Raw genomic sequence first — 21423 nt, 5'->3', positions numbered from 1 at the left:
ACAGTAGTCTAGAAAAGTTGAGAGCCACTGTTCTAAGGCACCATTCAAGGTGAAATGGTCCATTAAGCCCCCTATAGTTATAGGACAAAAAGGAGGGTTAGTGGGTTAGTGATAGTTGTAATAAGCCATAAATCCAGTGTCTCTGTACAGTCCATGATTTTTAGTGTCTAGCAAAGTTATGAATTTAAGCTCCCAGGCTCGTCTTTTGGAAGTGCCATGCAAGTTTCCTTTGAGGATGAAGACTGATAGCGATCATTCTCTATCTGACCTATGTGAAAAGTGTTCACCCACAGGTGACAGGGTGTTTTTTGTCTTTTATCATTTCTTTCCTTTACTGCTGCAAACAGAGATTGTACATTCAAGTATATGCACTCCATGCCTCTGAATATATCACACACTGAGACCAGTAACTTCTCACCAGAAACTAAAATATGTGATGGAGGGAGGTGCCGCTCCTGCTCTGCTAAAAGCTAGAGTGAGAACTTTCTCTTCTCTCCTTCATTAAGTGTCTGAGGCCTGGTCTACACTACAGAATTAGGTTGATGCAAAGCAGTTTACGTTGAATTAATTATGTAAGTGTATACAATAATATTTTGATCCCGTGGATATAATTGTCCAGATACACCGATTTAGTAACTCCCCCTCCACGAAAGGTGTAGAGTCAATGTTGATGTAGTTAGGTTGATGCAGTGTCAGTGTGGACACTCCATTGCTCACATTGACAGTTACTGGTTTTCAGAAGTCATCCCACACTGACAGTACAATCAGTACAAGGGCTCCTGGTGAGGATGTGCATGGCTGACACGAAGGAGCAAAGTGTAGACATGCACAAGCGATGTGATTATCGCAGTGGCTGTGTGCCAATGTAAATTAGGTTGATTTAAATTTGTAATGTAGACATGCTGAGTAACATTCTCAACCAGTTCTCCTCTTCTTACTGGGATGGTGGAATGAGACCTCCGTATCTTGTTTCACTTTTCTTCAGCCACCACATCTCACTGTAGTTAGGAAGGATCTGGGAGGGCTATGACAACTGGGAGATAGCTCAGCTCTCATAAACTTTGGGAAGATGTAGGATGATTTTGGCAGTTGGGGGTCTCTTTGTAATCCCTTTTATTAAAGGGGAAAAAAGTAAATTCTGTGCAATAGTGTTGTGAGTGTAAATTGCTGTGGATATGTGTAATAGTAATGTAAACCTTAATGCATTTTTCTTCCAGAAGGGCAGAGTTATAGTTCATTTACTACATTACTAAACTTATCTGACCGTTGTGAAATGTACTTACCTACAGCACTTTTGCTTTGTGTTGCAATATTTTATTTAAATTCACAAGCTAATGCATTTACAACTTGTTTTGGATTTGTTTTATTAAATGATGGCTCTAATCTGCAAAGTCGAGATGTGAAATCAAATCTGAACAGTCCCCAAATTTTGCAGAAGTTTTGATCTAGATGGTCTGGTTTCTGTTTCAAGCCAATTTTTAACAGGTGAGCAACATGGAAACACTAGCAAATGATTTTCTTCTCCTATTTTAATTTCACTGGTTTTCCCGACTCTGATGTTTTGGGGTCCATGCAGACCAGTAATATATTCCATCATCGCCTGTCCTGTATCTTTGAGGACTTCTGTTCAGTGCAGCTGTTGTTCAATACCCAGACACGAGTAGCCTGCCCACAAGCATAAGGTCTCTCCCTGGCAATCAGCAGTCTAGTTACACTTTTCAGGGTGACATCAACAGCCTTTCAAGTCACAGTTCTCCTCAAATACATGTTCTCTGAGTTAATTACCAGACACTCAGACTGTTCCCCTCTGGTTCATCTACCCTAAAGTTGTGAGACCAACCCCCAGATTATAAGTTTGCTCTGGCGCACACACTCCACACAGTTAGCACACCAGGGACCTGCTTGGGGTGAAAATAAACAAAAAGTTTATTTAATATAAAAACCACACATTCAAAGATGAAATAGTAAGGGAAAGCAAACATATACAAGTTACGCAAAAAATGAATGTAAAGTTGCATCCTCAAGCCTTTCTCTTTCACATTAGATAAAATACCTTTTCTAGTAGGAGTTACCTATTCTCTTAAACAGTTTCCCAAAATACCTTCTAGGTATAGAAGGGATCCAGCATTCCCAGGCTGTTTTCCACCTGGAGACTGTCCTCCAGGTTCTGGATGTTCTTCAGTTCAAACCATCTTCCATTTTGAAGGGGTTTGCAAAGTTTTTTTTTTTTTTTTTCTTCAGTCACTATAGATGGGTAAAACTCTCTCCTTTCTTAGTTTTCGAAGATGGGGGTTTTCTTTTCTGTTCCCATTTACTTTGATGGTTCATCATTGTTTTTATTCCCCCGGGCTGGACAAATGGCTAGGTGCTTGAAACCAGTTTCATTCTTTCGGAGAGGTAGCCCCTCTCTGCCTGATTGCTTCCCCATCCTGTTGTGAGGTGATGCTGAAGTTGCACCACAGGTCCAGTTACAATTTTCTACATATCTGTACACACATACATTCAGAACCCTAACCTGCACGCATATCTCATAACAGCTAGTAAGTGAACATTACCTTATTTGGTATGTTTTTATAACAAAAACATAGCATGCGATCATTTGGTTTAACTATTTATTTTTGGCGCTTAACCCTTCTGTTTCCCCCTTGGAATGTCTGGACACTGATCATCATGCCACCTGCTATGGAAAGAAGAAGCAAATGTAAAGTGCTAAGAAGAAGCATTCTGCCCAGTGGTGCAACACTGTGAGAACTTTCAGAGTAACACAATTTACAAAGATTTAGGAAAAGTGAACACTGTTTTTGTTTTTTTTCATACTCTAGCTTTGTGAATGACATGCTCAGCAATGTAAAGATTTTATGTAAGAAAACACTTGATCAACAGTAAATATTAAAGGGTCACAACCCGATTCTCCATTCACTTACCCCTCTGTAAATCAGGTGTAACTCCAATGGAATTGCACATGGTGTGCAAGAGAGAAAAATGAAGTAAAAGTAGTCTTCCCACTCTGCACACTCACGCAGAGACCAACCATGGTAGCAGCCCGTGTGTTATCCTGACCAGATACGTGCAAGCTTCGTGCCACTGTCAGCAACTAGCATTTCCAAAATGGCTGGGCATGTAGTGGGCCCCTGGCCATACCCCATTTTTCACACCGGCCAGCAAAGATAGGCTGCATTGTCGGTAGAGGTGCCACAGTAACAGTATCCCTGCAGTGCTCCCCAGAATTCCTAAATCCGGCACAATGCTTCCAGCTCACAATCTTTTCATTGTGATGTGAGTTGAAACATGTTGAAGAAGCTTTAAGAGCTTTGTGTCCAATATGAGCAGAGGCCTAGTTTGTAAAGGGGATGATTTAAGGACTGGATTGCTGACACTGTATTACTTGGTTTACAACCAGCTGAGCATTTACTGCTGCCTTAGTAAATTTTCCTAACTATTTGGACTGAAGAAAGGTTGAATTGCTCATAAGGGGCACATTTCTGGCAATGTTAACACAGACTTTAAAGATTTCAGTCTGCTTTTGAGATTACTAATTTGGACAACTTGTTCAGATACCATAGATATTTTCAGGTTTTAAGAAAAAGTTACAGGAGGTTGTTTTTTTTTTTTAGTGTACACTTATGTATTTTATAGTCTAATTCTTGCTGCCCTTAAAAACCGCCCACAATAACATCAGTTTGAATTATAATTTTAAATTTTATTAAACTGTTTAACCTTGGCAAACATGAAGGTTTGCAAATTATATAAATTCAGGGTTTTTTTAATGAAAACCTGTCGTTCTAAGCCCATGTACAAATCTCAGTCAGAAAAGGAGCTTTAACGGCAACGGTACATAATTCACAAGTCTCTGTAAATTGATTTTTCAGCCTTGCAGTGATGGATTTGGGCTGCTGTTTGCATTATCCACAGAACATGCATTACTGTACTACATTTATCTAAATGAAGGCTGCATTTAAAAATGTATTGTTCTGCTCGAAAGTAAATTAAATGCATTTTAATTATCCGGGAAGCTGACCACACTCCCGTATTACCCTATTCTCTATTGCTTGTGTCTGTTCACCTGATCGAGTAAATGCTACTGCGTGTAGTGCTGAATTCAATAAGTCTACTCAAAGTAATAAGTAATGTGCCTGGTAATTAGCATTTTTAGGGTTAGACCCTAAATCTTTTTGAAAGGGTTTTTATCCAGGTAGTAGACTTAAAGAGTCACATTCAGTAGTTCTGATTTTAAAAGTCAGCTTTTACCAGTGGTTTCATGGAGATATATTAGAGAGTCTATGCTTTCCCACTATACTTTATATTATACAGAAATACACTATCTTTAAAGAGTATTGCCAAGGTTGCAAAGTCAAGAACTCCAAGGGTGACCAGACAGCAAATGTGAAAAATTGGGATGAGCGTGGGGGGTAATAGGAGCCTACACAAGAAAAAGACCCAAAAATCGAGACTGTCCCTATAAAATCGGGACATCTGGTCACCCTAAGAACTTTGAAGTTAGGAAATAACAGAATTAAGATTGCCCACCCAGCCTTAATACAACCCCCATGTACGTATTCATGGTGACACAGTCTTTAATTACATGATCATATACTATTTTTTCCACAGGACCCTTGCCTTATTCAGTGCACAGAATGCACAGCACTCACTTAATGATCAGCCATTGGATATTTTGTTTTCACCTCATTGTTCAATGTTTGGCCCTATTCCTGATTTAGTGCATGTTATCCAAACCCTTGTTTGAAGACTGAACTATTAATTTACTCATGAGTTTTCTGTGGCACAAGCTCTTATCGACTTCAGTTGCAGCTGTGATTGCTCAGTACTTTGGTCTGATCCACTATGGCAGCTCTTATATTCTTGTTGAATCCAAATGGTCTGAGGCAGCATTCAAGTGCTTTAACCATGTAACTGTTCTTTCTCTTCCAGCAGTCCTCTGCCTCATTCATTGTTTACCTTCCAACTTCTCCAACAAATGAGGCAGGAGTGCTTATCAACAACAGAGTCGTTTCACTATATGACCTTGATTCATCCCCAGAGCAGGTCCATCGGGTGCACCAAATGAGGCAGGGGTCTTGTGGAAAAAATAGCATGTGACCATTTAATTAGAGACTCTATCATAAGACATACATACAAGGGGGCTGAAATAAGGTTTTATGAGCAACCTTAATCTTGGCATTTCCTAAAGTTGGGCTTTGTGATCTTAATGGTCTGTTTAAAAAGTTTTTGGTGGGTAATTTCTGGGGCTTTTAAAAAGCAAATGGAAATTTCCAACATGAGATGTCATATTGATACCCACATGGATCATCAGTAGGGTTGGAACCTTTAGATCCACTGCCCAGACTTCTGCAACTTCAGCTAATGGAGCAACTTAAAGCTTGTATGTGGACCAGCACTAGAGGGGGATGAGACACTGCCAGGGGTTTCACAGATATTTACTCACAGCAGATGAATGACAAGACTCAGGAAAGTTGGGCTCCATTCTAGGCTCTGGAGGTGAGTGTTCCAGTGGGCAGAGACTCTTCTACCCATTCCCCAAACCTAGACTCTTCTGTCTGATCACATCCAATTTGTCCCTATCCCAGCACTGTCTGTTCCCTAGTCCCACTCTCCTAGCCTTCCAAGCCTCCATTCCCAAGATTCTCTTCCTAATCCCAGGCACTTGGGCCAGCCAGTCCCAGTCTCCCCTTGTGGGCTCGCTGTATGAGTCCCAATCTCATCCCCACACTCCCATACCTCTCCTCCCCATACCCAGTCCCAGTATCTTTGCCCAGCCAGTTCCAGTTTCCCCCCCAAATACCTCATGCAATCTTTCTTTTCCCCAGCCCTACTGGCTTCCAGTCCTAGTCTCCCGCCACATGATCCTCATTCAATCTTCATCTCCCCCACCCCCCAAAACCACACTCCATCTCTGGCTCCTTTTTCTAGTTCTCCCTCTGCCCCATCTCTTGCGAGATCAATCTCTCCTCCCCCTGTTCTGTCCCAGGGTTCCTAGTGCCAGCCATCCCTCTTGCTCCCAGCTCTTCATCTGATCTCAGTGTTCCCTTCCCCGAACAACTGGCTCTATCCCTTGCCCATTTCCCTGCCCAACTCCTAGCCCCAGTTTTCTTGACCAACCAGTCCCAGCCTCTCCTACCCCCCAGATACCAGTCCAAGCATCCCCTCTGCCCCAACTCCCTATGCATTGTTTTCTATAGCCAGATACAGGCATACAGTTCTCTCTCCCCACTTCCAGTCTCATCAGACTTCTTGTCCCAGTCTGCTTTCCCTCTTCCCTGGTCCACTTTGTGTCTCATTTGTATTGAAAGCAGATGGCTTCCTCCTCCCTCTTGCTACTTGGGTGCCAAGTAGTGGGTTACTGGGAGCACAGGAGAGAGAGAGGCTGCCTGCTCACAGTTTCAGTGCCCAGCTTCACCTAGGCCTGGAACAGCCATTAGAGAGAGAGAGAGTCTGGCATTGTCCCCGTAGCCAAGGATTGCAGCATGTTCAGTCACTCTGTGGAGATGTTGCCAGCACATGCTGCTAACAAGTAGGACCTCTGAGGGGATAAAGCATGCTCATTTGCTTTGTGGGGATGGCAATTTTGCAGTGTGATCAGCATTAGGAGTTGAGAGAGGCTAGAGCACGCTCAGGGAGGAGGGATCTTTCAATTTTACGTGCTAAAATCTAACGTCTCTACTGAGCAGGTGCAAACTGCAATTTTTCAGAGGCTGATATCTTGGCCAAATGTAGGTGGATTTTCAGGGGCAGCAAAAGGCACATGTCTGACACAAAGACCAAATTTCAAGTCCTTGCTCCAAAGCATGACGTGTTAGAGCTTTTCAAATAAAAGGTTGCCAGTATATTTTAACATGGGCAAACAATGTGTGTTTTTCCGTAGACTTATTCTTGGAAATGACTGAACCATTTTGGCTGGCAAAAAATTAAAAAAAAAAGTCAGCCTCAGGCAGAAGCCCAGCATGTTGTGTGATCTCAATGGTTAGTTTGCAAAGCTGCAAATAATTTAAGACCGGATCTTATAATGGGAAGGGTCAGGCAACCTTAATAATAGGCATCATTACAAGCCCTGCGTATAGTAATCAATAAATACATTTGGGGTGAAATCTTTGAATGTCCTGTTGACCACTGATCAATGTTTCCTTTTTAATCGTGACAACTATATGCTTAAGGTTTCTAATTTTATTTATTTGTTAGTCAAGAAGAAGGAATAAAACTATCCAGAAGCTATACAGTGTTCTTTTTTTAAATGATTATGGAAAAGAACCAACTGTAGCTGTTTTGAAATTTGTGGAGAATTTCAACTTTTGTGTTTCTGTCCTTGAAACAGTGATTAATTCATACATACTAGACATCTAATACTATTTCTAGAAGTGGAGGTAATTGTCTCAAAGAAGTTTTGATGTTTAAAATCTTTCCTGGTGCAAATTGCAGGTGGGTGAAGAAATACCAAAAACAGTGACACCTGCTTTTGAAATAATTTTCTGTAAATAATAAAAAAACAGAAAGATTCAGCTTTAAAGTGGGTCATAATTTACATAAATAAACACTAAACTTCAGAAGGAAAAAACCAAACCAGAAACAACGCGGACCAGATTCTGCTTGGTACTAGTATGAAAGAGAAGACTTCCTCTCCTTATGCTTCCCCAGTAGGAGCCTTCCATAATTGCGGTAACTGAATTTACTCTGAGAGGAGTGATCCCTGCATGGGAAGCACAGTCCAGCCAAATGGATGCAGGGAGAGGACTGGGACATGGCCAAGCATAGAATGGAACTGGCATGCAAGGGGTGTAGAAGCATAAATGCTCTCCTAGCATGGTGGGAATCTTGGGGAGGGATTCTTCTCCTGTAACTACCTCAGGGAGGATGGGGCCCCCATAGCACCTTATTCTGGGCACTGTGTGTTTTGTATATTCTAGCCCTAAGTATATTACAGTCTATAGCAATATGTACAATAGACTATTTTAAATGAGCGAATGTGTTCTGATTGATATGAATAACTAAAATATAGGCCTATTCATTAATACTGAATTACTTCTGAATCTTTGGACACAGGTTTTTCTCTAGCAAAAGCTGCGGTGGCTGAATTTTATAAGAATGTACTTACAATGACTGTTTATAGTCTTTTTGACAATTAGCTATCCATTTCCCCTTGGTGTACTACTGCCCTGTTCAGTAGCTTGACATGTTTATCTCCCGTGAAAGCTAGCTACAAGAAAGATGATAAAGTTCTGCCTATGTGAAGTTCTGGCTGTGAATGAACAGATTGTCCAAGGGCTGACCAGATAGACAATATGTAAGTTGAGTTAACAAGCAGGTATTGTTTTCTGTTGAGCTAGATGCTGTGAATCATCATGCCAAGAAGTAACTAAAATAAACTAGATGTGTTAACTTCATTAATTCTAGAAAAGTTAGTACACTTGAGAACTATTGCATCCTTCTCTGAGTTCTTAGTAATTGGAAAAAAATACTTCTCACTGTGAATAAGAGCTAAGATTATGATGATTAGCACAATTTCCAAAATACCTAATTGCACATGTCGTTTAGCATGAGGTGTTGATTGTGAAGATTACATGTTTCCCTACAGGTGAGACTTCAAAGTTAAGGTATGATTTCTGGCTCCTGCAGAAATATGTTAAATTTTACTATATAAGCATAAAGCTGAAATGGGGAACAGTATGGCTCAAGGGAATGAGATAGAGCATTTCACTGTTCATCAGTTCAAATCTCTCCCAAGTCACTAATAACTAAAATTATTTCCATCTATGCAAAAAAGAATTGGTGTGTTCAGTCTAGTTATTAGTGAATAAGTGTCTTCATTAGAAAAACAGTCACTACAATTGGGACACTTATTTACATTCTAACAAACTAGCTAAAAACTAGATAGACACACAGAATGAACTACTTTCTCACCCTTAGTGGTGATTCACTCAATCAAGAACAAGGCATACTATACCTATTAGGAGAAAGAGGACATTAGCTTCCAGTGACCTATATCTGGCATCTTTCATGAGCATTGTAGAACTGCCAGTGCTGTTTATTGAATCATCCATTAATTCAATCACTATCATAGAGACAAGTTGACCAGAATGCAGTTTAACCTAAATAATCAGACTGCTGTTCCTATTTTTTTCCCCTCACAGAAGTATTCTTACAGCATCTGAAATATATCTAATGTTACAAGAGGTTTCTTTTTCCTCCCCTCAGGCATTTCCTGGAAATACAAATTCTGACAGTGTGATCCGGCATGATTTGCAGCATCCAGTTATAGCCCGCTATATTCGCATAGTTCCTCTGGATTGGAATGGAGAGGGCCAAATTGGGCTGAGAGTTGAGGTCTACGGCTGCCCGTACTGTAAGTTTTTCTTGACATTTACTTCACCCCTATAGTTTCTCTGTGTAAACAAACTACCTTTGGTCTATAGCATGGGTAGGCATTAAACTCTGACTCTTAAATACCTTTTGGTTAAATATATTAAGGCATTCCCAAGCTTGCTAATTATATTGCCTCGGGCCTCATAAAATATGGTACTGATTCATTGGTTCGAGCTTCCTCTGGAGATACTACTTTAGAATCCACAAAGCTACTGCTTTGAAATCATTCCTTTTGATCTGCATTGTTGTTGTTCTAGAAAACTCTGACGATTATTGTATAATTCTGACCCGAACAGTTCAGGAAGAGATTTTTGAGCAGCTGCATGTAGGGCCGTGAGAGAATGACCGGGGCAGGATGACAGAATTCATTGACAGATATTAATGATATATTAAAGAGTTATTCATTTGTGACTAACAATCCCATCAAAGCTGTTCATATTATCTAAATATTCATCACATATTTTTCAGAGATAATCCTTGTATTCTTTATATGACATTGGCTTCCAGTTTTCTGCTTAGACGTTAGCAGGGAGTGGTGCATACACTCCTGAAATTAAGGTCAGAAACTATTACACTCAAACAAAAAATAGCAAAAGAATAGCTTCAAATTCCCCTCTTTCTTCCAAATTAGGTTTTTATGATTCCTCATCTGACCAAATGTCATCTATTAATCTTTAAACAAACAAATGTCAGAAATGTGAAAGCCACAAATATATGTTCCATTTAAGGTAAAATAAAATACTAGTTGAGTCAGAAAGCATCAGGATTAAATGCCTATTCATAAAAAGAGTCAAACAGATGCAACTCTCAAAAATGTCAGCAGGAGCCTCAGGTGCTACCCAGCTTTCAGAAGCAGGCTCAAATGGAAACTGTGATCCTAATCTATGAACCCTGGAGAAATTAGGCAGTTTGGATCTACCAGTCTGTTTATCTATGTTCTTATACTGTACCTATCTCTAAGGCATATGAATAAATAACGAGTAGATAAAATAAAAAGGAAAGGGTCAAATGCTGCTTGCAGTTACCCATGTGCCACCCTACTGAGTTCACCGAGGGGACATAAGTGTAAAGAAGGTCAGTAAGGGTTTGTCTCCACTTACCAGGGGATGGATGTGCGGCAATCGATCCACCAGGGGTCGATTTAGTGGGTCTAGTGAATCTCAGTGGGTCTAGTGAATCTAGTGGAGACCCACGAAATCGATCACTGATCGCTCTCCCATCGATTCCAGTACTCCACCAGAATGAGAAGCATAAGGTAAATCAACGGGAGAGTTCCTCCCGTCAATCCAGCACAATGTAGACACCAAAATAAGATGACCTAACATACATTGACTCTAGCTATGTTATTCATGTAGCTAGAGTTGCATAACTTAGGTTGACTTTTAGCCTTAGTAGTGTAGACCTGCCCTAAGTATTAGTGAGAGTAGTCAGAATTCTGGATTTGATTAGGAGAGAAACCCAAATGCTTAGACAATTAAATTTAACATCAAAATAAGTAACACAAGCAGTAGTGTATTAATTTTATTAATCATTTTTCATATTTAATTCAGTAAAACCCTCCTATTTAAAATGTACCTGAATCTGTTTCAGAATTCCCAGCATGCCACACTGGAGTGTGGGGGAAAATAGGTCTAGTTTGCTGAGGGGTGGTTAGGGCATCTGTGACAATCATGAAGGCAGAATAGCATATGTATTACTATATGTGCTGTTTTCAGAGTAGCAGCCGTGTTAGTCTGTATTTGCAAAAAGAAAAGGAGTACTTGTGGCACCTTAGACTAACCAATTTATTTGAGCATAAGCTTTTGTGAGCTACAGCTCACTTCATCGGATGCATTCAGTGGAAAATACAGTGAGGAGATTTATGTACACACAGACCATGAAAAAATGGTGGTTTATCACACATATTGTAAGGAGAGTGATCACTTAAAATGAGCTATTACCAGCAGGAGAGTGGGGTGGGGGGAGAGAGAACCTTTTGAAGTGATAATCAAGGTGGGCCATTTCCAGCACATTTCCAGGGGTTAACAAGAACGTTTGAGGAACAGTGCTGTGTAGAAGAAGACTGAATTGTTCACTCTTTGTTGAAAGCTGGAGATTTATAACCCTTTTGAATGAAGAAGGCCAACTATGCAGTGAAAGCATCTGGATTTTCATTTTTAAATCTTTTTGCCGTTGTAGTCCTGATTGAGGAGAACAATTGCACTACAGTGAGACACTAGAGAGTACTATTGTGTACTATATTTAGGGCTGAGGTTTTTTCCTGGCATTCACTTCTGATAATCCCACTGAAGTCAGTGGAAATTGCACAGATGTATCTGAGGACAGAATTGAGTCCTTATTCAGAAGACCTAGGGAATATTTTCATAAGCGCCTAAGTGATTTAGAGCCTAAGTCCATTTTCAAGAGACTTAGGGCTTATCTTCACTATGGGGATAAGTCGAACTAAGTTACGCTACTCCAGCTATGTGAATAACATAGCTTGAATCAGCATAGCTTAGGTCGACTTACCATGGTATCTTCATAATGCTGAGTTGATGGGAGATGCTCTCCAGTCGACTTGTTTTACTTTTCTTGGAGAGCTGGAGTACTGGGGTTGACCAGAGAGCACTCTGCTGTCATTTAGCAGGTCTTCACTGGATCCATTAAATCGATCCCTACTGCATCAATTGCAGCAGCATTGATCTCTCCAGTAGTGGAGACCAGCCCTTAGACATTTAGGAGTTTTAAGTCTTATTGTCTCTCTCCTATCTACTTTTGGAAATTGGATTTCTCAAAAGTCATTTGGATGCTTTTGAAAAATTTACCCCTACAGACTAGAATTTCACACTTCTATGCCTAAACGTAGGCACCTGAATAAAACTCTGATTTTTTTCAGCATTGAGCACCCCAGGTCTCATTGAAGAAAATAAGAGCTGCAGATGCTCAGTTCCTTTGAAAAGCTGTCTACTTATACTTAGATGCCTAAATATGGATATAGGTGCCTAATTTTAAGAATTCACACTTGAATATTTTGATAGTAATATCTTAATATCAGGGCTATTAGTCAAATGTATCCCTAGTGTATCTTTATTGAAATCAATAAACCAGGGTTGACTCTGTCCCTATGTGAAGATATTCCAGAGAAACATATCCTGAGATGTATGCAGACTGGGCAAAATTTCTGAGTTATGTTGGACGAACCGCTAACTGAAAGAACCTATTGTGAATCCCTCTAATGTAGGTTCTATTACCTATATCATTCAGCTGTTTAGCATGTTTGTAAGATTCCTATTTACCTCTTTGACAGAGTGGACAAACCTCCACTAGACTAGTGCAGGAAGGGACTAACAGTCCTGGAGATAGGTTGCAGCTGACCCCCGCAGTCTGCAAGACATAGCAGCAGCATCAAGCCTGGAAGGAGGCACTCTAGCTGTAGGGGAAAGACAAAGGAGAAAAAAAGAAGTAAGTTTGAGGGCTGGGCTTCCCTAAGAGAGGGTTCTTGGGTTTAGTGCAAAGAGTCTGTTGATGTGGGCTTAGAAGGCTCCAGTTAGGAACTGTAGGAGTAGCCTCACACCAAGGTACTGTACAGAGTGGACTTTACATTGTCTAAAGTTCACCTGTTGGTTAGTTAAGTGTAACACCAAGAAAGCCAAAACTTGGTCCTGCATAGGGGTGTGTGGACTGTGTCTTATAGGAGGCGGGAAAGTTCACTATTCAAAGATTCTGTTAATGGAACAGATAGAGTAGGAGGAGGAAAGATGCTTGAAATAGCCTCAGCAAAGAGAAGGTCACATACTGTGGAACTGCTCCTTTTATAGTCAATGAGAGTTTTAACATTTACTTCTAAGGGTATTTTAGCAAGTCCTATATCTTATCAGGAGACATCATTTCATCCTCAGTAAGGTTGAGGGAAGGCCTTTACACTGTCAGTGACATCCTTTGTTAAAAAGCAATGTTTCCAAAGGGAAAATGTCCACAAGTCAGTTAAGGTAGAACTGATGGAAGCTTTCTTTTCCACTCCTTTGAAAGCAGAGAACAGTGCCATGTGCAGTCATACATGAATACTTCCATCATGGCCACATTTATGAAATCCTGAGACAGGCAGTAAAGCAAAGGCATCTGGAGGCTATGACTAGTGGAATACAGTACATTTTGCTACTGATTCATGAAGTTCATAATAAGCTTCTAAGGTATCATTACCAGATGATTAGTTCCTCCATCTCTGTCCTGAGATGGATGAATGCCTACAAAATGGCAGCAGCAGTACTGTAGCAAAACATTTGGCGATGCTTACTGATAATAGAAGGACTTCTTGATGTTGAAGTGCTATATAAGGGATGGAAAGCATTGTTTGGATGCGGTCACATGGTGAATTTTTGCACCCTCATTGGATGCCTGAACCTTTTTAATAGAAGAGATAATAAGAAATAGCAAACACAAACCATGAATAACGAATGATATATTTTTGAGATTCACAAACATTTTTGTAAAACTCTTTCAGAAGTCACACAAATATTCACAGTACACAAAACACACAGCAATACACAGTTCCAAAACAAATATTCTCACTCCATGACTGAATTTTTGTGGTTTATTTTGGAATAGCGCCACAAATTTGTTTCCATTATTTGACAAGCTCCATTTGCAAATATTTTCCAGATTGAAATTTGTTCAAATAAACTGCCTCATGTTTGTAAAGTGTTCATTTGAACTCTTTGCTTTGTTGTTAATTATTGTGTGACCTAAGTCATATGTTACTGTTTTTGCTCCGAAGTTGGGTGACTACATTTAAAAAAAAAAATAGCACATACACTTGATTTTCATATAAACCTGAGTATTTGTATGGAGAACAACTATTCTCTAAACATTCTTGTGAACAAAAACCTGTTCATGCAAGTATCTGCAAATAGCAAGTTATGAGGGTTACTGTCATAGTGAAAGAGAACAGCCTTTAGGATTTGAAATGAATGTTAACAACTGTTTGGCATATTGAAAAAGATCTAAAAATAAAAGAGGGAACAGCTCTTTTGGGTGATAGGTGAACTTGTCCACCTCCCTGCCTGCAGAGGATTGTTCCCTACAATGTAATCTCCAGCTATGCCTGGTCTAGCTATAAATGGCATCTGTTTGCCTTGGTAAGTATTTTCCATATTTGGCTTCACCTCTGTGTTAGGAAATTCTGATATTTGTCTGTAATTTTCCTTTGCTTGATTTCTTTCTATTACTCCTACGTATATACCTCCTTTCCTTCCCAAATGGTTGCCATGCATACTTGATATTACAGCCCCATCCTGCCTAGAATCATCCACTGCACATAAATATCAAAGGGAATATTCAAGACAGATGTGCAAGCTGCTGTTTCCCCAAAAGTGAGGACTGGCCAGATTCAACAGTGCACTCTGGTGGCTGTGTGTCACCAGAGTAGCAAAAAGCAACTGGGTCTGATCTGAAGCCCATTGAAGTCAATGGGTGTATTTTTATTGACATCCATAGAACTCGGATCATACCCTCATTTCTACAACCCTTATACATATTGTCTATGTTACACTTCTAGCCCCTACCTACCTACTAATCTGAGTACAAATAGTGAGGTTGTTCCTTAATCCATGTCTTCCACATCATACTATACTCTTATTAAATTAGGTTGTCTCTCCAAGACCTTTTTCCTCTTACAGAAATGGTGGAGCTGTACAGAAAAGTTTAATCAGAACCATTTCTGACAGAAAATGGGATACGAGAGACAGTGGAGGTGAGGTAAAAATCTTTTATTAGACTAACTTCTGTTGGTGAAAGAAACAAGCTTTCAAGCCTCACAGAGCTCTTCCACAGGTCTGTGAAGCTTGAAAAACATGTCTTTCACCAAGAGAAGTTGATCCAATAAAAAAATATTACCTCACCCACCTTGTGTGTCTCCCATCCTGGGACCAACACAGCTACAACCACAGTGCACGCACAAAATGGAATACATTATTAAATGGAAAGTTTTACAAAAAGTTTGTTCACTAAACAGCTCTACTAAATTGTCATAAGCAAGTCATTCTTTTAAATCTAGAATTTAAACAAATGCAGTGCAGTCTGAGATTTTACTTTGGGGGAAAAAAATCAGTGGAATCAAAACTGTTTTAGGAGTTCTGCCCACATGACTCCTACAAATCTGCTCTTGAAAATGAATGGGCGTTCCTATCATTGTGCAACATCAACAGCCTTCTTTTACATTTCAGCTGCTTTGTAGTGAATGGTTCTATACTTCTGGTAGGTTAATACATTCGATTTCATGAGGATGATCTTCATAGCTCAGCAGTTGCAAACACAGCCTGATATTCTGTCCTTCTGACGTTACTGGGCATGGCTAAATACCTACATGAGACTTCAAGGAGCAGGGGAATGGGTAGTAGAACTTTTGTTGGAAGATGTATGTTGCTCTATTTTGTAACAATATATATTTGTGTTAACATGCCCATTTTTTCACATGGAGCCTTTTTAAAAAGACCTTTAAAATTGCTGCTTGATTTTCTCTTTGGACATTAACAATCCCATGGTGTTTTTCAAATAAGTGTTTTCCCTCAGCATCTTTGACCAAAAGTGCTCCCACCCTTCATGAGGATGTTGGTTGGCTGCCACTCTCCAGACCAGATATGGCTTTATTTCAGTGTTGTTTTATGTACATAGGGCAAAATCTTTAAGTCCTTGCTCTGTCAAAATCCTATTAAAGTCAATATTTAGGGGAGTAAGGATTTCAGGGCTAGGCCCCTAGATTGTTAAGAGCCGTACAATCAGTTGGCCTTTTTAAGATATCAAATATATATTATGACTGGGCAATATTCCCAATGAATTCAGTGGAGTTGCACAAATGTAAGTGAGAACAGACTTTGGTTTATGCATTACCTCTATTTTGTACTACCTTCAGAAATAAGCAAGCATCTGTTATCTGTAGGCACAGCTTATATAAGAGAAAATACAGCCTTTTTTTTAACAAGGCATCAAAAGATTAAGTCAAAGTCAAATTACACAAATGTTGTAATGAGTCTGTTGGCAGCCATTCCTGGGCACAGAGGCTTTGAGAATTGCTGCAGCAAATGCATAGGTCTATTTGTTAGCCTGCAATGAATGTACAATTAATGTCAAAGGGAAATAAGTATACTCTCCATGAATACATACCCCACCCACTTGTTCCACTGCATCCCGAGGCACCTTCCAGTTACATTTGGCCTTATAAACAAAACAAAAATCCAATATTTAAATTAGGAGGGTGTGGAAAACTGGCTTATTTGGGAAAGCTTCTTCAGACCTTTTTATGGAATGAATTTAATCTCCCTCCACCCAGCCATATAAGTGGAATGTGGTCCAAGACAATGTGACAGAATTATCCTGATTTTGCTTATTTTTTAAATCACCACATTTGACATTTCCCTTCTGAAAAACAGCAGACTAGTATTTTTGTAAGGACTTCAATTTAAGTATGAGTGTTTGTCATAAACTATTCTCTAGTCTTTAAGATCTATTACTGTACATAATGTATAGTCTATTAATGCAGAGGTCAGATTTCTTCTAAATTTCTTTAGATTCCATAAACATCTGGGAGAGTGAGAAAATAACTTTTGTGCCTTTCTCACGGAGTAAGGTTGGCAGATTTCAGGCATATTCAATTGAACAGTCTGTCTGAGTAAAGCTCTTTGCTTGAGTAAATGCTCATGATGATTCTGCCTTGCATTCTCCTCTTTGATTTCTTTAAGCAGTGACCTATTTGTTTGTCCATGGTGGCTTGGCCATCTGAGAAATCAGGTGTTGCTCATTCTGAAATAAAAAGTTCACCAGATTTCAGGCTGTGTGTTTTGGTTCCCTGCCACCAATTTTAAGCCTGAGGGCCTCCCCATATTTGTTTCCCTGGATGTCTGGAATAAAATATATTAAGTTTGCAGTTATTTTCAGGCTTTGGAATTATTCTGTTCCTTTTCTATTTGCTTTTCCCGAAAGTTTAGCTGAAACTGGTGGATTTTTTTTTTTCCTGCTGTGGTGTTCCGGGATTCAGTAAACTCTTGTTTTCCTTTGTACCAAAGGTAATGGTGTTTTGTGCTAGGAGTCAAGATAGCTAAGAAATAAACATCATGGTTTGTTCACTGTATGTGTAGATTATTCTTTCTATAGGCTAAAAAAGTCCCCATTTTTCAATATGATATAGAATCAGAAATGCTGGGCTGGAAGGGACCCCAGAAGGTCATCTAGTCCAGCCCCTTGTGCTGAGCCTGGATTAAATATAACTAGACTACCCCTGACAGGTGTTTCTCTCCTGTTTATAAAAATGTCCAGTGACATGGGTTCCACAACCTCTTTAGGTAATCTGTTGAGTGCTTAACTATCCTTATAGTTAGAAAGGTTTTCTTAATATTTAACCTTGAATCTCCTGGCTGCAAACTAAGCTGATTAAGTCTTGTTCTACCCTTGGAGGACATGGAGAACAATTGGTCACCATCATCTTTATAACAACCTTCAATATACTTGAAGACTGTTACCAGTCCCTATTCAGCCTTCTTGTCTCTAAACTAAACATGTCCAGCTCTTTCAATCTTTCCTCATACATCATGTTTTGTAGACCTCTCATAATTTTTTTCCTCCCCTCTGGAATCTCTCCAATTTACACCTTTCTTAAAATGTGGTTCTTGAAACTGGACACAGTACTCTAGCCGAGGCCTCTCTAGTGCCAAGTAGAGCGGAACAATTAAATCACCTGTCTTACATATGACACTCCTGTTAATATATCTGTAAGGTGGCATGGCTGGCTGTCCGCATAGAATCATAGAATATCAGGGTTGGAAGGGACCCCAGAAGGTCATCTAGTCCAACCCCCTGCTCGAAGCAGGACCAATTCCCAGATAAATCATCCCAGCCAGGGCTTTGTCAAGCCTGACCTTAAAAACCTCTAAGGAAGGAGATTCTACCACCTCCCTAGGTAACGCATTCCAGTGTTTCACCACCCTCATAATGAAAAAGTTTTTCCTAATATCCAATCTAAACCTCCCCCACTGCAACTTGAGACCATTACTCCTCGTTCTGTCATCTGCTACCATTGAGAACAGTCTAGAGCCATCCTCTTTGGAACCCCCTTTCAGGTAGTTGAAAGCAGCTATCAAATCCCCCCTCATTCTTCTCTTCTGCAGGCTAAACAATCGCAGCTCCCTCAGCCTCTCCTCATAAGTCATGTGTTCTAGACCCCTAATCATTTTTGTTGCCCTTCGCTGGACTCTCTCCAATTTATCCACATCCTTCTTGCAGTGTGGGGCCCAAAACTGGACACAGTACTCCAGATGAGGCCTCACCAATGTCGAATAGAGGGGAACGATCACGTCCCTCGATCTGCTCGCTATGCCCCTACTTATACATCCCAAAATGCCATTGGCCTTCTTGGCAACAAGGGCACACTGCTGACTCATATCCAGCTTCTCATCCACTGTCACCCCTAGGTCCTTTTCCGCAGAACTGCTGCCTAGCCATTTGGCCCCTAGTCTGTAGCGGTGCAGTGGATTCTTCCGTCCTAAGTGCATCTGAGGGAGGCCACATCTCCTTGCAGTTTGGTCTGCTAGAGTATTCTCCGAAAGGAAGAAAAAACAAAGGGGGGAAAAAAGAAAAGAAAAAAAATGAAGGGGGAATTAACGGTTCTCAATGGGCCCCAGCAGAGCTGTAGTAGTTTATCCACCCCATCTATGGGGCTCAGGTAGGGGCAAGTGCCAAGCTACAGTCTATGGGGCTCAGGTAGGGATGTCTGAGGAGTGCAGACCTTGTGGCCTAAGGAGTGGGAATACTGCCACCCCAGGGGTGGGCTGGCAAGGGGGTTGTGGGCCTGCCCAACTCCACTGCATCCCAGCCCAGGGCCCTAACAGTGCAAGAGTGGTCTGCCACTGGGTCAGAGGGTAATCCACCTGCAACCTGCTGACTGTGTTTCCGGCAGCACCACAGCTTGACAGTAGTCTGTCTCCCCTGGGCTGCTTCTTTCTCTCCTCCTCAGGTATACCTGCATCCAGGGGTTGTCCTCCATCTCCCCGGGGTATTCTGCCATGGGTAGTAGTAGCAGCTCCTCAGCGTTGGGAGTCGCAGGGCTCTCTGGAAGTGCAGGCTGGTCCTCAGGGCTGCAGCAGTTCTCCGTGGTATCCCACCCCAGCAGCGGGGAAGGAGCATCTGTCTCCTTCAACAGCGCCCTCCCAAGTGAGCTGCTGGGCTGGCCTTCTCTACTTCCTCTTCCAGTCCTGCACCTCTGCTTCTGGAGTGTGGGGCATGGCCTCCTGGTTCCACTCTCCAGGTGGCTTGTGGCGTCCCCTCCGCATCCGCCTCCTCGCTTCTTCTCTGCGAGATCACACTTTAGACTCGTATTCAATTTGTGATCCACTATAACCCTCAGATCCTTTTCTGCATTGCTGCAGTCTAGTCGTTCGCCATTTTTTAGTTCTGTAGTGAAGCAAAGACTCACTAGCGAAGACTCCTGCTGGTCGTCTTGGGAATTAGCTCTCCATCCTATGGAGCGCTTCCTCCTGGCTGGTGTCTCACCTGCCACTAGCCCCATGTCCCTCCCAGACCCCGGTGCTCCTTTACCTCAGGTTTCTGCCCCCAGCAGTAACCCACAATTTGGGTCTCCCCTCCCAGGGGAACCCCCAACCCTGTATCCCCACCTTGCCTTAGTGGCTACTGCCAGTCATCATCCAGCCCCCACTCACTGGGGCAAACTGCAGTCTTTAAACCACTCATTACTGGCAAGGGGGGGGGTTGGACCTGCTGCCTTTCCCTGCAGCCCAATACCTCTCTTTAGGCCTTGAAGGGGGTCTGCAGCCTGGGGAGCTGCCAGGCTGGATATCCCCAGCTCCTTTTGCCTTTCCCCAGCACTTCTCTACCTCTGGTACCCTGCTCCCAGGCACCTAGGTCCTTCTCTCTCCACCACTAGAGAGAGACTGACTTGCTCCTGGCTCACTGCCCTTTTATAGGGCCAGCTGTGGCTTGATTGGGGCGTGGCCCCAGCTGTGGCTGCTTCCCCACTCAGTCTAGCCTTTCCTCTCAGGAGAGGGGTAACTGCCCCGCTACATTGTGCATTTAATTTTTCCTTCCTACTTTGCATTTGTCTGTATTGAATTTCATCTTTTTTTTCATACCAGTTCACAACAATATTGATAAATTGGGAGAATTCTAGTCCTGTCTTCCAAAGGGCATGCAATCCCTTCCAGCTTGGTGTCATCCACAAATTTTATAAACATAATCGCCACACCATTATCTGAGTTGTTAAGGAAAATATTATCAGTGCTAGACCCGAGACTGACATCTGCAGGACCCCACTTGACATGTCCTCCCAGTTTGACAGCAAACTATTCGTAACTATTTGAGTATGGTGTTTGAAACAATTGTTCACCCACCTTATAGTAATTTTATCTAGACCACATTTCCCTAGGTTGCTTATGAGGATATTGTATGGGACTGTGTAAAAAGTCTTATAGAGTGCAGATATATCATGTCTATTGCTCCCCCTAGCCCCATTCACTAGGCCGATTACTGTGTTAAAGAAGGAAATTAGATTGGTTTGGTACAATTTGTTCTTGACAAATCCATGTTGGTTATTACTCATCACCTTGCTGTTCTCTCAGCTTGAACATATTGATAGTTTAATGATTTAGACTCATAGACTCATAGATATTGAGGTCAGAAGGGACCATTATGATCATCTAGTCTGAACTCCTGCACAATGGAGGCCACAGAATCTCACCCACCCACTCCTGCAGTAAACCTCTCACCGATGTCTGAGCTATTGAAGTCCTCAAATCATGGTTTAAAGACTTCAAGGTGCAGAGTATTTATTCCAGTATCTTTCAGGGTATCAAAATTAAGATGACTTGTCTGTCCCCACATCCTCCTTATTCCTCTTTCTGAAGATAGATAATGTCTATTCTCCAATCCTCTGGAAATGCACCTGTTCTCCCTGAGTTCTCAAAAATAATTGCTAATGATTATGAGGGTGCTTCTGCTAGTTTCTTAAAGTACTCCAAGGGAAATTTCATCAAGGCCTGTTGACTAGAATATATCTAATTTATCAATATATTC

At 41.2% G+C, this 21423-nt stretch overlaps 1 protein-coding gene across 1 annotated transcript in view; it reads left to right on the top strand.

The window, feature by feature from the left end:
* CNTNAP2 (contactin associated protein 2) overlaps window positions 1–21423 on the top strand; it is a 1133690-nt gene that overhangs the window by 197094 nt on the left and 915173 nt on the right. Inside the window, exon 4 of the mRNA XM_077808720.1 lies at window positions 9205–9352. Coding sequence (XP_077664846.1) covers window positions 9205–9352 — 148 coding nt within the window. The remainder of the gene's footprint in view (window positions 1–9204; window positions 9353–21423) is intronic.

The sequence above is a fragment of the Eretmochelys imbricata genome, chromosome 2 (genome assembly GCF_965152235.1).
Source record: "Eretmochelys imbricata isolate rEreImb1 chromosome 2, rEreImb1.hap1, whole genome shotgun sequence".
Lineage (NCBI taxonomy): Eukaryota > Metazoa > Chordata > Testudines > Cheloniidae > Eretmochelys > Eretmochelys imbricata.
Note: the sequence above shows the minus strand (reverse complement) of the source record. Positions and strands in the feature narration are given on the sequence as shown.